Here is a 13,609-nt window from a genome sequence, read left to right as displayed (position 1 = left end):
CAGATGCAGCCACAGGTGTAGACACAGACCCAGAGAACTGTCCCATACAACAGGAACTTGAGTTGGGTCCGGGATGGGGCTGGAAGTAGTCAGAAGCAAGGGAGGCACATAAATTCCTGTAGATGGTATGAGGCAGGGACAGCAAGAGTGGCCTTCCTGGCACATGGTCCATGCCAGCTGGACAAGCCTTCAGGCACAACAGGGCCTCGCTTTTCTCCAGATGGAGATGCCAGACCCTACTCTGCCCCCATCTCAAATTCAGGAGCAGCCAGGGACGTCATGCTGGATGGTTTCAGGGGAGGGGGGGTGTAATATTGCTCTTCACCATGGTTGGTCATCTTGTTTGCAGAGCTCCTGCACACACGTCTGAGCACACGCACTCACGCACAGGTGCACACATACACATACACACACACACACACACACGTGCACACACACCCACACGGGCATGGGCATGCATGCAGGTAGATATCCACGTAGGTAATAATGCTTCACTCAGGTATGGGAGCTGACCACATATTTCCACTTCTCACATGATGCTCATAACAGCCTGAAGATGAAGGCAGGGAAGGAGTTATTCTGTCAGTTTTACACAGAGGATGAAATCAAGGCCCAGGGAAGAGAAGGATAGGGCCATCCCTTAGGCCAAAGGGTGCTTCCTTCCCAGTTGAGCTCCGTGCCTCTCCCTGGGAGTCAGTATGATATACAGAAAAGATCACTAGACCTGAACTCAGAAGACCTGGTCTCTGGTCCTGGCTCAGACACCTCCTAGTTGTGTTAATTTGGTCAATTATTTAACCTCTCCTGACCTTTGTTCCCCTTTCTGCAAAAGGAAGAGATTGAATTAGATGTTCCCTGAGGTCCCTCCAAGCTGCCAATTGGGCCTGTGATTCCAGGTCTCTCTCACTCCCCAATAGATTCACACGTCTTTTCTTTGTAGGTAATGACACCGACCTCTGGGACACTACATTCCCTGGCTCTGCTTTACCAGCTGAAGGTCTAGAACCTTCTGCCTTGGATCCTCAAATTTTACTGGGCCTTAAAGGTGGGAGGGAGGTAACATCTAGGAAATACCTTACAAAGCCCTGATGGTCAAGTTCCCTCAGGGGAATAGATGGTCCCCCCTTTCACTTTCTCAGATCTTAACCATTCTGGGCCCAACTAAAGCAGATTGTCAGTTCTTTCCTGAAGAAAAGAAGACTTAGGGGAGACACGATGGCCCTCTTCAGATATTTGAAGAGCTATCTTGTTGGGCATAGTAAAGCTTCTTCTGCTTGGCTCTACAGGACAGAACTAAGATCTAAGGAGACGGGGATGTGAGTCACAGAGGAACAGAGCAGCACTCCATAAAAGGAAGAAATTCTTAATAATCAGAGCTGTACCGTAAAGGAATGCTTTTGTAGATAGTGAGTTTGCTGTCTTTGGAGGTATTCAAGCAGAACCTTGTTAAGACTGAGGAGGGGATTCCTATCCTAGGTGAGAAGTTGAAATAGGGGACCTTTGAAGTCTATCTTTTAACTCTTTCTGACTCTGCTTTGGGTATGGTCCCCTAACTTCTTTCCATCCTTCCCTCCTTATGCCAGTCCAATCCAATTGGGGAAGAGAAGGTAAATGGAACAATATATCTCTAAGGATCCTGAGAAGTTACAGGGTGACCCTGTGGCCTTAGTATGGTAAATAATCAGGAATGTGCTAAAGAGATATGGAAGCTGAATGAATGAAACAGTGTTTTATTAGAGCAGACATTGTGCTAAGTTCTGAAAACACAAATAAAAATATAAGATATTGCCTGCTCTTAAAGCAATTCTCCAAGGAAGTAGTGACCAGGGAATGGAATTTTGGCATTCGGAATTCCAAGGACAGTGAGTTGATTCATAGGGCAGCTGATTGACAATGCATAGTAATTGATTAATGAACCCAGAGCAATAGGTAGTGAAGGAGGGAGAGAGAGAGAGTGTGTTGGTGAGAGTGGGGAATGTAAATGGAGGCAGTGAGATAGCAAGGTGATTCCTGGTGGATGTCTAAATGGCATGTAAAGCACTTTCTGCCCTGGGGCCAGCTAGGTATAAGTATCTACAGAAGGTGAGTCTGTCCTCAGCTACCCGCCAATCAGAATAGCTCAGTCCCAAGGCAGGCGTTCCAAAACTGAATGAATCAACTGCCCCCAGGAATAGGGGAGATGGATTCTGGAGGTCTGGTGGGGAGGATGCTAGATCTCTGGGTTGGAGAATCTTATGTCCTGTTTAGAGAAATAAGACTAGTACTCATTGACCAAGCTGAGAGTAGTAAAGGAGTGAGAGGCATGTCAACAAGAAGTAGTCCATCAGCAGCTAGATTGATCTGAATAAAATGAGGGTTCAAGGATCTGCATCCTGTGTTCTAGCGTCCTTTTAAGCTCAGCATTCGGCATTGTAACCCTAAGGTCTTCCGAGCTCTGATATTCATATCCCAGCATCCTTTCTAACTCATAACATTCAATGTTCTATCTCTAAGATCCCTTTTAGCTCTGACACCCTGTGTTTCCTGGTCCCTTCTAGCTACATTATTCAGTGCTCTTTATTCTAGGATCTCTTCCAGTCCTGACATTCTACTTTCAATGTTATAATTTCCCTTCGAGCCCTGACATTCCATATTTTATGTTCTGAGTTACCTCCCAGTTCTGACATTCTAGAATTTTATGTTTACATAAGGGCCTAAGATAACATTTCCCTAACTAATTTGGCAGTAGAATACTTTAGGGCTTGAAATATGTTTATGAAAATCATAAAAGCTTGTCCATGGGTACTTGGAAGCCTAAAACACCCCCAGGATAAAGTGTCTATATGTGTGTGGGGAAGGAGTTTAGGAAAATTTGGATCCAAATAGAGGAAATTAAGCCTATTTTCTCCCTGGAATATTGCCGTAGGTAATAAGTATTTTGGATACGTATATAATTTTGTCTTTAATCTTTTCGAGGCGAAAATACTGCTAAGTACAAACATTTTCTCAGGAAACTCCTATTCACACTGCTCAGAACACCAGGGTGTCTTAGAACACAGTCTCATCTAGTCTGGGGAGCCCTGGCTTTTTAAAGAGATGAGGGGTAGTGTTCATTATGGGGTTTGGAGTTCAATCCTGGAAGGCTTCCAGAAGGAGGGGAATTTTTGAGCCAACTCTTGAAGGAGATGAGAGGCATAGGATTGGTGGGGTGGGAATGGGTTTGATAAAAAAAGATTTCTTATTTGGCTGGAGTTGGGGGGAGGGGTAGTTTAATGAGGCTAGGCACAGGTCTCTATTTCATCTGTTTTCTCCCCACCCCTCCCTTCTATTTCTGCCATTCTCTGTAATTTTAAAGACCCTGAATGCATTCACCTTCTGAATTTTTGTTTTCTACTGCCCAGGAGGCTGGAACCTTTGGTCCCTGTGGGGAGACTGTACCCGGGACTGTGGAGGAGGGCTCCAGACCCGGAAGAGAACATGCCTGGCCCTCCCTGGCCACGGTGCGGCTTGTGAGGGCGTCCTCGAGGAGGGTCGTTTGTGCAATAGAAAGGCATGCAATAGTAAGTGCCCCTCCCTTCATCTCTTTCAGCTAAATGTGGGCCTCAGTTTCCCTTTCTTCCCCAAAACCTTTCTAGGTTTCTGTTTCCTTTTTTGGGTATTGAAGACAATAAAATCTTCAAGACCTCCCCCAGAGGTATGCTTTGTAAACTGTGAAGCTAGATGCTGTACAAATGAGAATTATTAATGAACGTTCGGACAACCTGGGCTCTCTCATTTCCTTTTCACATGAAAGCAGCATTTGGAATTGAAAACTCAGACACTTTCAGCTTTGGCCCAGCACTTTATCTTAGGAAATTAGTAATAGGAGAGGGTTGGGCAATATGAGATGGAACATAGGAAGGCAGTGCAGTGTCAGGAAGAGAATAAAAGGTTTGGGGAGAGACTCCGATTCAGGGGGGTTGGCTGCTTTAGTCTAACTAGAAGCCAGAACTTGACAGTGAAAGTAGATATGACTTTGGAGTATTTGTTCTTGGTGGTAGAATGTTGGGACTGGATGGTGGGATAGAGAGGAGCTGAAGACTAGTGGGGTAGGAAATGTGGATTGTTGGATTTGGGCTGTGGATTGTTTGGACGGGGCAATGTAATATGAGGGAGGGGTTGCAGAACGTTGGCTCTGGGCTAGGTAATATTGGGTCTGGATTATGAAATATTGGAACAGGAGTATGGAATATGAAAGAGGAGCTGAAGAATATTGGGATGTGTGAGAGGGATTATAGGGTGTCAGGAAAAATGCAATAGATGACTAAGGAATACAGAGAAGTCTTGGGGTAAGAAAGGGACCAGGACGTTTGAGCCCTAGGACACCAAATCTTGACCCCATTGCCCCATACCCATACTGGGCTAGTTCTCGGAAGAGTGGGATGACTCCATGGGGGAGGAGACACTACCATGACCTGGATGCCTAAATCTGGAGTTCTCTTGGCTAGTTGGAGGATCACATGATCGTAGTTTTAGAGCTGCAAGGGACCTGAGAGGCTAAGTCCAACTCCTCATTTTGCAGACAAGGAAACTGAGACCGAGCACACCTTTCAATGCATCATGCCACCTCTAATCCCGAGGCCCATTGGTTTACTATCTTCTTTCACTCAGAAAATCAACCTCAAGCCTATTTCTGATATTTTGAAGGATGACACCTGGACCTCCCCTCCACCCCCTTCCCCGAGCAGCTTTCTTTTTCAGTAATAATAAAGGGATAGCATCCTCTTTCATAATTAACTTTCAATTATACATGAGTGTATTAAATACCTAATGAATTATCTGTGGGAAGCAAATTCCATGTCCAGCACTCCTAGGCTCCAGCCAGCATCTTTGTTCACATGTACCCAGCCCTGCTTCTAGAGGCCTAAGGTCATAAAACAGCAGCATCCCTTCACAACAAATAAAAAAAGTCACTCATCCCTGAGATGACCTCTAGATTATTCACGGGGCAAATAAGAGAGCTGGAAGAAACAGTAAACATCATTTTTCAATTCGGCCTCTTCACTATTACGGAAGAGGAAACTTGGCCCCAGAGAAAGGATGTGACCCATTCAAGACTGTACATTATCACTGATGGTGCCAGGACCAGAACCATCCCTGCCTCACCCTGGCTCCAAATAAACAATCATCAGTGTAACCTGGGGCCGAATCACTTCCTCTCTCTGAGTGTTTCTCGTTCCTTGAGGGACCTTAGCTAGATCAGGCGTTCTTAATCTGGAGTCTATTCTTATTTAAAAAAAAAAAGTGGATAACCGTATTTTAATAGAATTGATGTGCTTTGGAATCCTATGTATTTTATTTTATGCATTTGAAAACATAATTCTGAGAAAGGGTTCACAGGCTTTACCAGACCATCCAATGGCTCCGTGGACACAGAAAAGGTTAACAATCCCTGTTTTAGATGGTCTCTAAGGTTTTGCAACTCTGGTATTCTAGGATTCTACCGAGTGACTTAAACAGCCCTGGAACCCAGGTGGCCTATTTCACAGTTCAGGGCTCATTCTACTGTATCAGGTTGTATCTTTTGAGACCTGATTTGATAGGGGGTATGCCTTAAGTAGACCTGGTCCCAAAGGGGATCCCTTTCCCTCTGGCCCTGAGTCTCAGCTTATGAGATTTCTCTAATAATCGACCTTAATGACTTCATGCATTTTTTAAATCCTTCCATAATGTTAAATCAAATTATAATGAGAATGTCACTGTGTGGGCTTTCGTCTTTTCTTTTTTTAAATTTTATGAACCTTCTTTCCTGGTCATGAGGCCAGACTCAGCAGGTCTTGTTAGGAAGAGTTTGGGGAATTCTAGGCCTGGATAGGATATGAAGGGAAACGAGACCCCTGACCTCAGGCAACCTCTGGTCTAAGGGGAATACACTGCCTTTGACCTTGGGAAATCCCTGGTCTGAAAGGGAAAAGCCCACCCCTGACCTCAGGGAGCCTTTGTTCTGAGGATAAGTCGTGGTCTCTCCTTGCCTGAGTGGGGGGAATATCAGGGAGGGAAGAGAGGTTGGAACTTGAGCCAACAGCAGATCCAGTGTGCTGATCTCCTCCCTCCCTCCCTATTTCTCCTCCCAAATAGCCAGTGGAAGATATAATTCTAGGAGTCAATCCTTGAGGTCCACGGACACCCGAAGGCGAGAGGAAGCTGATGACCTGCAGCAGTTTGGCTACCCATCCCCCCAGACGGGTAAGAGGACCAAAGTGAAGAGGGCTTCTGCGTGGAGCAGGGGGTGGCGCAAGGCCGGGGAGTGGTTTGGGGGTGAGTCTCTTTTTTTTTTTAATTTATTTATTTTTAGTTTTCAACATTCACTTCCACAAGATTTTGAGTTCCATATTTTCTCTCCATCTTGTCTCTCCCCCCACCCCAAGATGGCATGCATTCTGAATACCCCTTCCCCTAATCTGCCCTCCCTTCTATTTCTCCCCCTCCCTTCTTTTATCCCCTTCCCCTTCAATTTTCCTATAGTGCAGGATAGATTTCTATACCCCACTTCCTGTATATCTTGTTTCCCAGTTGCATGTGGACACAATTTTTTTAACTTTTTTTTTTTGAAAACTTTGGGTTGGGGGTGAGTCTTTTACATGTAGAGCTAAGTCTACAGGGTCTCATGCCTAGGACATAAGGCATTCTCTGGTTGTGGTAACTGATAGAATCAAAAAAATGGACTGTATTTCTAGTGATTGTAGTCTAGTCTAGTGATTAGAGTGATGGCCTCAGTCAGGCGTACTCAGTCATCCCCTCATCCAGTAATAACCATGACTGCTAGCTTAAAGACGATGAAAACTTGTGCACTAACATCTGTTGCTGAGGATGAAGAATTAGAAAAATTCTGGGAAGAATTAGGCAAGATTCTACAAATCAAGTCAAAATTTATACTGTGGTCCTTTTCAATTCAAAGTAATGGTAAATAACAATAGTTAGCATTTATATAGCATTTGAAGGCTCCATGTAAAGTGAAAAGTACTTTACATGTGTTATTTCATTTGAGCCTCACAACACCCCTGGGAGGTATATGGTATAAACTTCATTTTATAGGTGGGGAAACTGAGGCAAACATAGGTTAAGTGACTTGCCCAGGTCTTAAATGTTTGAGGCAAGATTCATACTCTGGTCTGCCTGACTTCTGGACTGTATTCACTGTGCCACCTACTTTTTGTTCAGTCATTTTTTCATTCATGTCCAACTTTTTGTTGAAAACGTTTGGGATTTTCTTAGCAAAGATACTGGAGTGGTTTGCCATTTCCTTCTCCAGATCATTTTGCAGATGAGGAAACTGAGGCAACCAGAGTTAAGTGACTCACCCAGGGTCATACACCTAGTAAGTATCTGAGGCTGGATTTGAACTCAGAAAGATGAGTCTTCCTGACTCCAGGCCTGGTACTCTATCCACTTCACTACCTAGCTATGCCACCTAATGGGGTTACAAATTATCTCAAAAAATGTTTCCTGATTAAGAAATAAGAGTCAATAAGGCTTGAAGATTCCTCAAAAGCTTCACATCTACCTGTACATCATGAATATTTTCAAGAAAAGAATTAGAAGTTGATGTGGGGATCATTTCAGATTCGAGTATTTATGTGTGATCAGACAACTCAGTTTTTAGAGAAAAGCTCCAAGGTGAAGGGTGCGGGGTGAAGATGGTACACATAATTGCAGTAGTTCTAAGCTATCTGAGGCAGCTAGGTGGTTCAGCGGATAGAGTGTTGGGCTTAGAATCAGGAAGATCTGAGTTTGAATCCTGCCTCAGACACTGACCAGCTGAATGACTCTGGACCAGTCATTTCACCTCTATCTGCCTCAGTTTCCTTATGTGTAAAATGAGAGTAATAATAGCACCTACCTCACCAAAGTTGCTGCAAGAATCAGATGTGATAACGTATTCAGACCATGCAAACCTCAAAATGATATATTCATGTGAATTATTATTGTTATAATTGTTGTTTGACATATTTGAACAAACTGTTGACTCAGAGCAAAAGGAAAGAGATAAAAGAAGAATGTCCCTTCTGATGAAGAGGCATTGTGAGCTAAAAGACAGAGAGCCAGCCTCAGAGTCAGAGAGTTATGTTCTACTTCTGACACTAACTGTGTGATGCTGGGCCATTGCCTTCTTCGCTTCTCAGTAGACCAGGGAGCTCAACAAAGCTACAAGGTGTGTATTTGTGGCTTGAAGACCTCTGTTGGTGGATGGAATTTGTGTGCGAGGAGTTCCTTTCACTGCTCCGCTACAGGTCCAGGCCAAAGAAATGGCCCAGATTATCATTATGGTGTAGAAAAGTTGTAACTGATGTAGACGCTGAGCCCAACAGAGCCCAGAACCTCCTTCAGCCAGCAGGGACTTAATCTCCTTGCCAAGGCGAGAGGTGTGGTACCATCTAAGGCACAAACTCATTTGTGAAGCAATTCCATGGAAGATGCTAGCATATCACAAGCAATTTCATTTCACAAAGCAGTGGTGGGAACAGAGTCTGGACTTTAATTCAACAAACCCCCTACAAGGTGTTAACACTGTGTAGACAGCTTGACATGAGTCCCAGCAAAGAAGATTTATAAACTAAAGTAAGAAGAAAATAAATAGAGAGGCAGCTAGATTTGGACCCAAAGGACTTCAGTTCTAATCCTGCTTATATTGCTTATAATCTGGTGTGAGACTGGGTAAATGGCTTTACCTCTTGGTCTTAGCAACATGGCCTCAGTCTCTTTATCTATAAATGAGCAGATTGGACTAGATTTTGAGGACCTATGCAGCTCTAAATTTATGATGCTAAGGTTTCAAATTTAATTCATCCCCAAATAAATGTCAATTTCTTTGCATCCCCAGCACTTTGGACAGTGTCTGGCATATAATCAACACTTAATAAATGGTTGTTGACTTGATTTCTCTGTGCTGGGGATAAAAAGATATAAAAAAAATGTAAAATAGTTCACATCCTTAAGGAGATTTTAGTCTTCTGGAGGCGGGGCTGGGGGGGGCGGAGAACACAATCCATACACAAAGAAGTCAAGTAAAAGGGAAAATTGGTAGGGAAAGGAAACCAAGGAAGATTTCTTAGAGGATGTGGCACCTACACTGAGTTTTTCAGGAAGAGGAGAACTCTAGGAAGTAGGGATGAGGAGAGGCTGCACCCCAGGCATTGAGGAACTGTGAATGGCTCTTATAAATGTACACCCCAGACCAGCCAGTGTTATCAAAGACTCATCATTGATGAAAATGAAACAATCACATCTGTACTCGAACACCTCCGTGCCCAAATCATAGGAGGAGATGGAAATGAAATGGCATTTGACAACATGAATTCAGACACAACAGATAAATCTGACCAAGTGCAAACAGAATGAATTTGTGCTGGAGGCAACTTGATTTTGAAGGAACTTGGGGGTCAATTTTCCAGATAATCACAAAGACAGGAAGATACCAAGAAAATGGAGAGAGAAAAAGAAGAATCAAAATTTTATATTAGCATAAAGGAAGTGAGTAAGAAGATAGTAACACCTACCACTCATATGTATATTTTCTCATCTGTGTAGTCTTTATTAGTCCACCTCTATGCTTATTTTCAACAGAATAATAAACAACAAAATAATAGCTATAATAGTTGCTAACATTTCTATAGCATATTAAGATTTGTAAAGGACTGTGTATGTGTGTGTATATAAGTACACATATATTTAAAATATATATAATCTTATTTGCTCATCACAACAACTTTGTGAATTAGGTGCTATTATTATCCCCATTTTACAGATGATCATACTGAGGCTGGGAGCATTTAAGTGACTTGCTGAGAGTTACACAGATAGTAAGTGTCTGAGACAGAATTTGAACTCAGTTCTCCTGAGTACCAAGTACAATTCTTTATCCACTGTGTCCACTAGATGCCACATGCTAATATATGTGTACATATTTATATGTATGCACGTATACACATATATTATACAGACACATGTATGTGTGTATGTACATATAAGCACATAATATATGTATTATATATTGTATACATATGAGTACATAATATATATGTGCATATATACATTTATGTGTATATAATATATGCATATATGTTTTATATAGAGACACATAAGTACACCAAGTGGCATGTTTAGTGATAGGGAATTCATTGAGTCAGCCGGCATTTATTAAGTGCTTACTGTGCACCAGCCACTATAGCAGGCACCAAGTATACAAAAGCAAAAACAGTCCCTTCTCTCCAGGAGAGAATACACAATATAATGTCAGCCAAACACTACATACACACGCGTGCAAGGACGCACACATGCAGGCATACATATTGTCTCCCGTCTGTAGGATGGAAGCTTCTTGAGGGAAGGCCCTTTTTTTGAGTTTTGTTTTATTGTTGCATCTCTAGTGCCTAGCACAATGGCTTACACATATTAGCTGCTTAATAAGTGTTTCTTGGATTGGATTATCCATATCCACCATAGCAAAGAGTTGGGTAGGTCACCAGGGTATTATTCCATCAGCATCATGGCCTCTCCAAGTTGGAAGAGACCTCAAGGGGCAGCTAGGTGGTGCAGTGGATAGAGTACAGGCCCTGGATTCAGGAGGACCTGAGTTCAAATCCAGCTTCAGACACATAACACTTACTAGCTGTGTGACCTTGGGCAAGTCACTTAACCCCATTGCCTAGCCAAGAAAAAAAAAATAAAGTAGATTAAAAAAAAGAAAGGGACAGCTAGGTGGTGCAGTGGATAGAGCACCAGCCCTGAAGTCAGGAGGACCTGAGTTCAAATCCAGCCTCAGACCAAACACTTGACACTTACTAGCTGTGTGACCCTGGGCAAGTCACTTAACCCCAAGTGTCTCACCAAAAAAAAAAAAAAGAGAGACCTCAAAGGTCTTCTGCTCCAACTGGTATGTCTTGAACAGACTCTGCAGGTGGACGATGAGCTGGCCCTAGACTTGAATAGGAAGAAGACAGCAATTGCCTGCATAGAGCTTTCACTGATCCCGAATTATTCCTGTCCACTGAAACTCATCTTCCTGATATGATTGTTTTCCTGGTGAGACTATGTGGCTGTGAATCAGAGAACACCATAATCTCCCAGGAAGAAAAATTGCTGGTGATCCAAAGGTCAAGGAGGAGAGGCATGGTGGGCGTGTGTGGGCAACCGCAGGTTACCATTGGTGACTTATGCACAAGAAGCGGCTTAGAAGACGTTCACGAAGGAAACTTACAGTCAGAAAGGCAAGAGGGCCAGCAGTGATGAGAAAGCATGGGTAGATTTCATTCTGTACATGTGGAGGCAATATTAGCATTGATGAGAGCGCAGATTCATCAAAGTATTAAAGTAAAGCAAAAAGATGGACCTAAATGGTAGTTTCTTCTGAGATTAAAAAGAAAGAAAAAAGTTTTGGGGACCCAGTTAAGCCCAACATTAGAATTCAAGGGCCATAGAATATGAAAATTATAGTTGTTCTCTCCTAGAATCTGAGAATATCACAGCAGGAACAGTCCTGAGTGATCATCTAGTCTAATCTCCCACCCTTTATAGGGATCATTAGATTGTGAGCCCCTTGGGGGCAGGATTTTTTGCCTTATTTTGCATCCCCTGTGCTTAGTACAATGCCTGGAATGTTGTGGGTGTATAATAAATGTTTATTGATTGATTGAATCCTTTGCAGTTTCCCTGACCTTTTTTTTTTTTAGCTTTTGTTCTAATACCTTCATCTGCTGTTTCTATTGTTCAGTTGTTTTAGTCATGTCCAACTCTTTGTGACCCCATTTGGAGTTTTCTTTGCAAAGATACCAGAGAGGTTTGATGTTTCTTTCTCCAGCTCATTTTGCAGATGAGGAAACTGAGGCAAACAGGGTTAAGTGACTTGCTCAGGGTCACACAGCTAGTAAATGTCTAAGGCTGGATTTGAACTCGGTTCTTCCTGACTCCAGGATCAACACTCTATCCACTAGCCCTCAAACACCTTCAGGTGATGTAGAATTCAAGTCAAGTCAGCAAGCATTTATTAAGCACTTACTATATGTCAGACACTGTACTAAGCAGATACAAAGGCAGAAATAGTTCCCCTCTTAAGGAGTTCACAATTTAATGTCAGCCAATCAGTCAGTCATTAAATATTTATTAAATGGCTACTATGTGCTAAGTGCTGGGGATATAAAAGAGGCAAAAGACAGTCCCTGCCCTCAGGGAGCTCACAGTCTAGTAGGAGAAACAACAAACAAGCAAATATGTACAAGCAAGCTATAGACAGGAGAAATAGGAAATAAATCAAGAGAGGGAAGGCATTGGATAGAGCACTGGCCCTGGGGTCAGGAGGACCTGAGTTCAAATCTGACCTCAGACACATGATACTTACTAGCTGTATGACCCTAGGCAAGTCACTTAACCCCAATTGCCTCACCAAAAGAGAGAGAGAGGGAGAGGGAAAGAGAGGGAGAGAGAGAGAAGGAAAGAGACAGGGGGAGAGAGAGAGAGAAAAGGCACTAGAATTAAGAAGGGTTGGGAAAGCCTGTAGAAGACAGGATTTTAGGGGGCAGTTAGGTGGTGCATTGGATAGAGCACTGGCCCTGGAATCAGGAAGACCTGAGTTCAAATCTGGCCTTGGACACTTACTAGTTGTATGACCCTGGGCAAGTCACTTAACCCTGATTGCCTCCAAAAAAAAAAAAAAAAGAAGATAGATTTTAGTTGAGACTTCAAGGAAGCCAGGGAAACCAATACACTGAAGTTAGGAGGGAAAGCATCCCAGCTATAGGGAACAGCCAAAGAAAATGCTAAGAGGGAAGTGTTTTGTTCATGGAACGACCAGGAGGCCAGCATCACTGGATGGAGACACTTGAAGTACAGAAAGGGGCTGCATTACAAAGGGCTTTGAATGCCAAAGAAAGCATTTGTATTTGATTCCAGAGGTAGCAGGGAATTGATGGAGCTAATTGAATGGGGGATGACATATTCAGAACTGTTCTTTGGGAAAACCACTTCGGTGGCTGAATGGAGGATGGACTAGAGCAGGGAGAGGCAGACCCACCAGCAGGCTGTTGCAGTAGTCCAGGTGTGAGGTGAGGTGATGAGGGCCTGCACCCCAGTGGTGGCAGTGTCGGAAAAGAGAAAGGAGAGCATTGCAAAAATGAAATCAGATTGGAGGGTGGGAGATAGTGAAAAGTCAAGGGTGATACCTCGCCTCTAAGTCTGAGGGACTGGGAGGATGGTATGGCCCTCTACAGTAATGGGGAAAGTAATGGGAGAGACAACATGTAAACAACTTAATTCCTACAAGATATATAGGGGGTAAATTGGAAGTCATCTCAGCCAAGGATGGGACTCTGATTGATTGAATTTTTTCCTCCTTAAATTGAACTTGAATCTGCTTGCCTGTAATTCTCCCCATATTCAACTGTTCTTAGTTCTCACTTCTAGACCCACTAGAAAATTCTTCCCACTCTGTCCTAGGATGGCCCCCTAGATATTTGAAGAAACCAAGAATGTCTCCCTTAAGAATCTTCCCCAGGCTAAACATCAACAATTCCTTCGATCTATGGCATGAACTTTGTTTCTTCTTTTGGCCTTCCTCTGCTGGGCTCACTCTAGCTTATGATTGCCGTACTAAAATGAG

The 13,609-nt window shown here is 43.1% G+C and overlaps 1 protein-coding gene across 1 annotated transcript in view; it reads left to right on the top strand.

Moving 5' to 3' along the window:
* ADGRB1 (adhesion G protein-coupled receptor B1) overlaps window positions 1-13,609 on the top strand; it is a 204,560-nt gene that overhangs the window by 36,380 nt on the left and 154,571 nt on the right. The window contains exons 2-3 of the mRNA XM_027845202.1: window positions 3,381-3,539; window positions 6,097-6,204. Coding sequence (XP_027701003.1) covers window positions 3,381-3,539; window positions 6,097-6,204 — 267 coding nt within the window. The remainder of the gene's footprint in view (window positions 1-3,380; window positions 3,540-6,096; window positions 6,205-13,609) is intronic.

This window comes from Vombatus ursinus, unplaced genomic scaffold (genome assembly GCF_900497805.2).
Source record: "Vombatus ursinus unplaced genomic scaffold, bare-nosed wombat genome assembly UNPS02005236.1, whole genome shotgun sequence".
NCBI classification, from domain to species: Eukaryota; Metazoa; Chordata; class Mammalia; order Diprotodontia; family Vombatidae; genus Vombatus; species Vombatus ursinus.
Note: the sequence above shows the minus strand (reverse complement) of the source record. Positions and strands in the feature narration are given on the sequence as shown.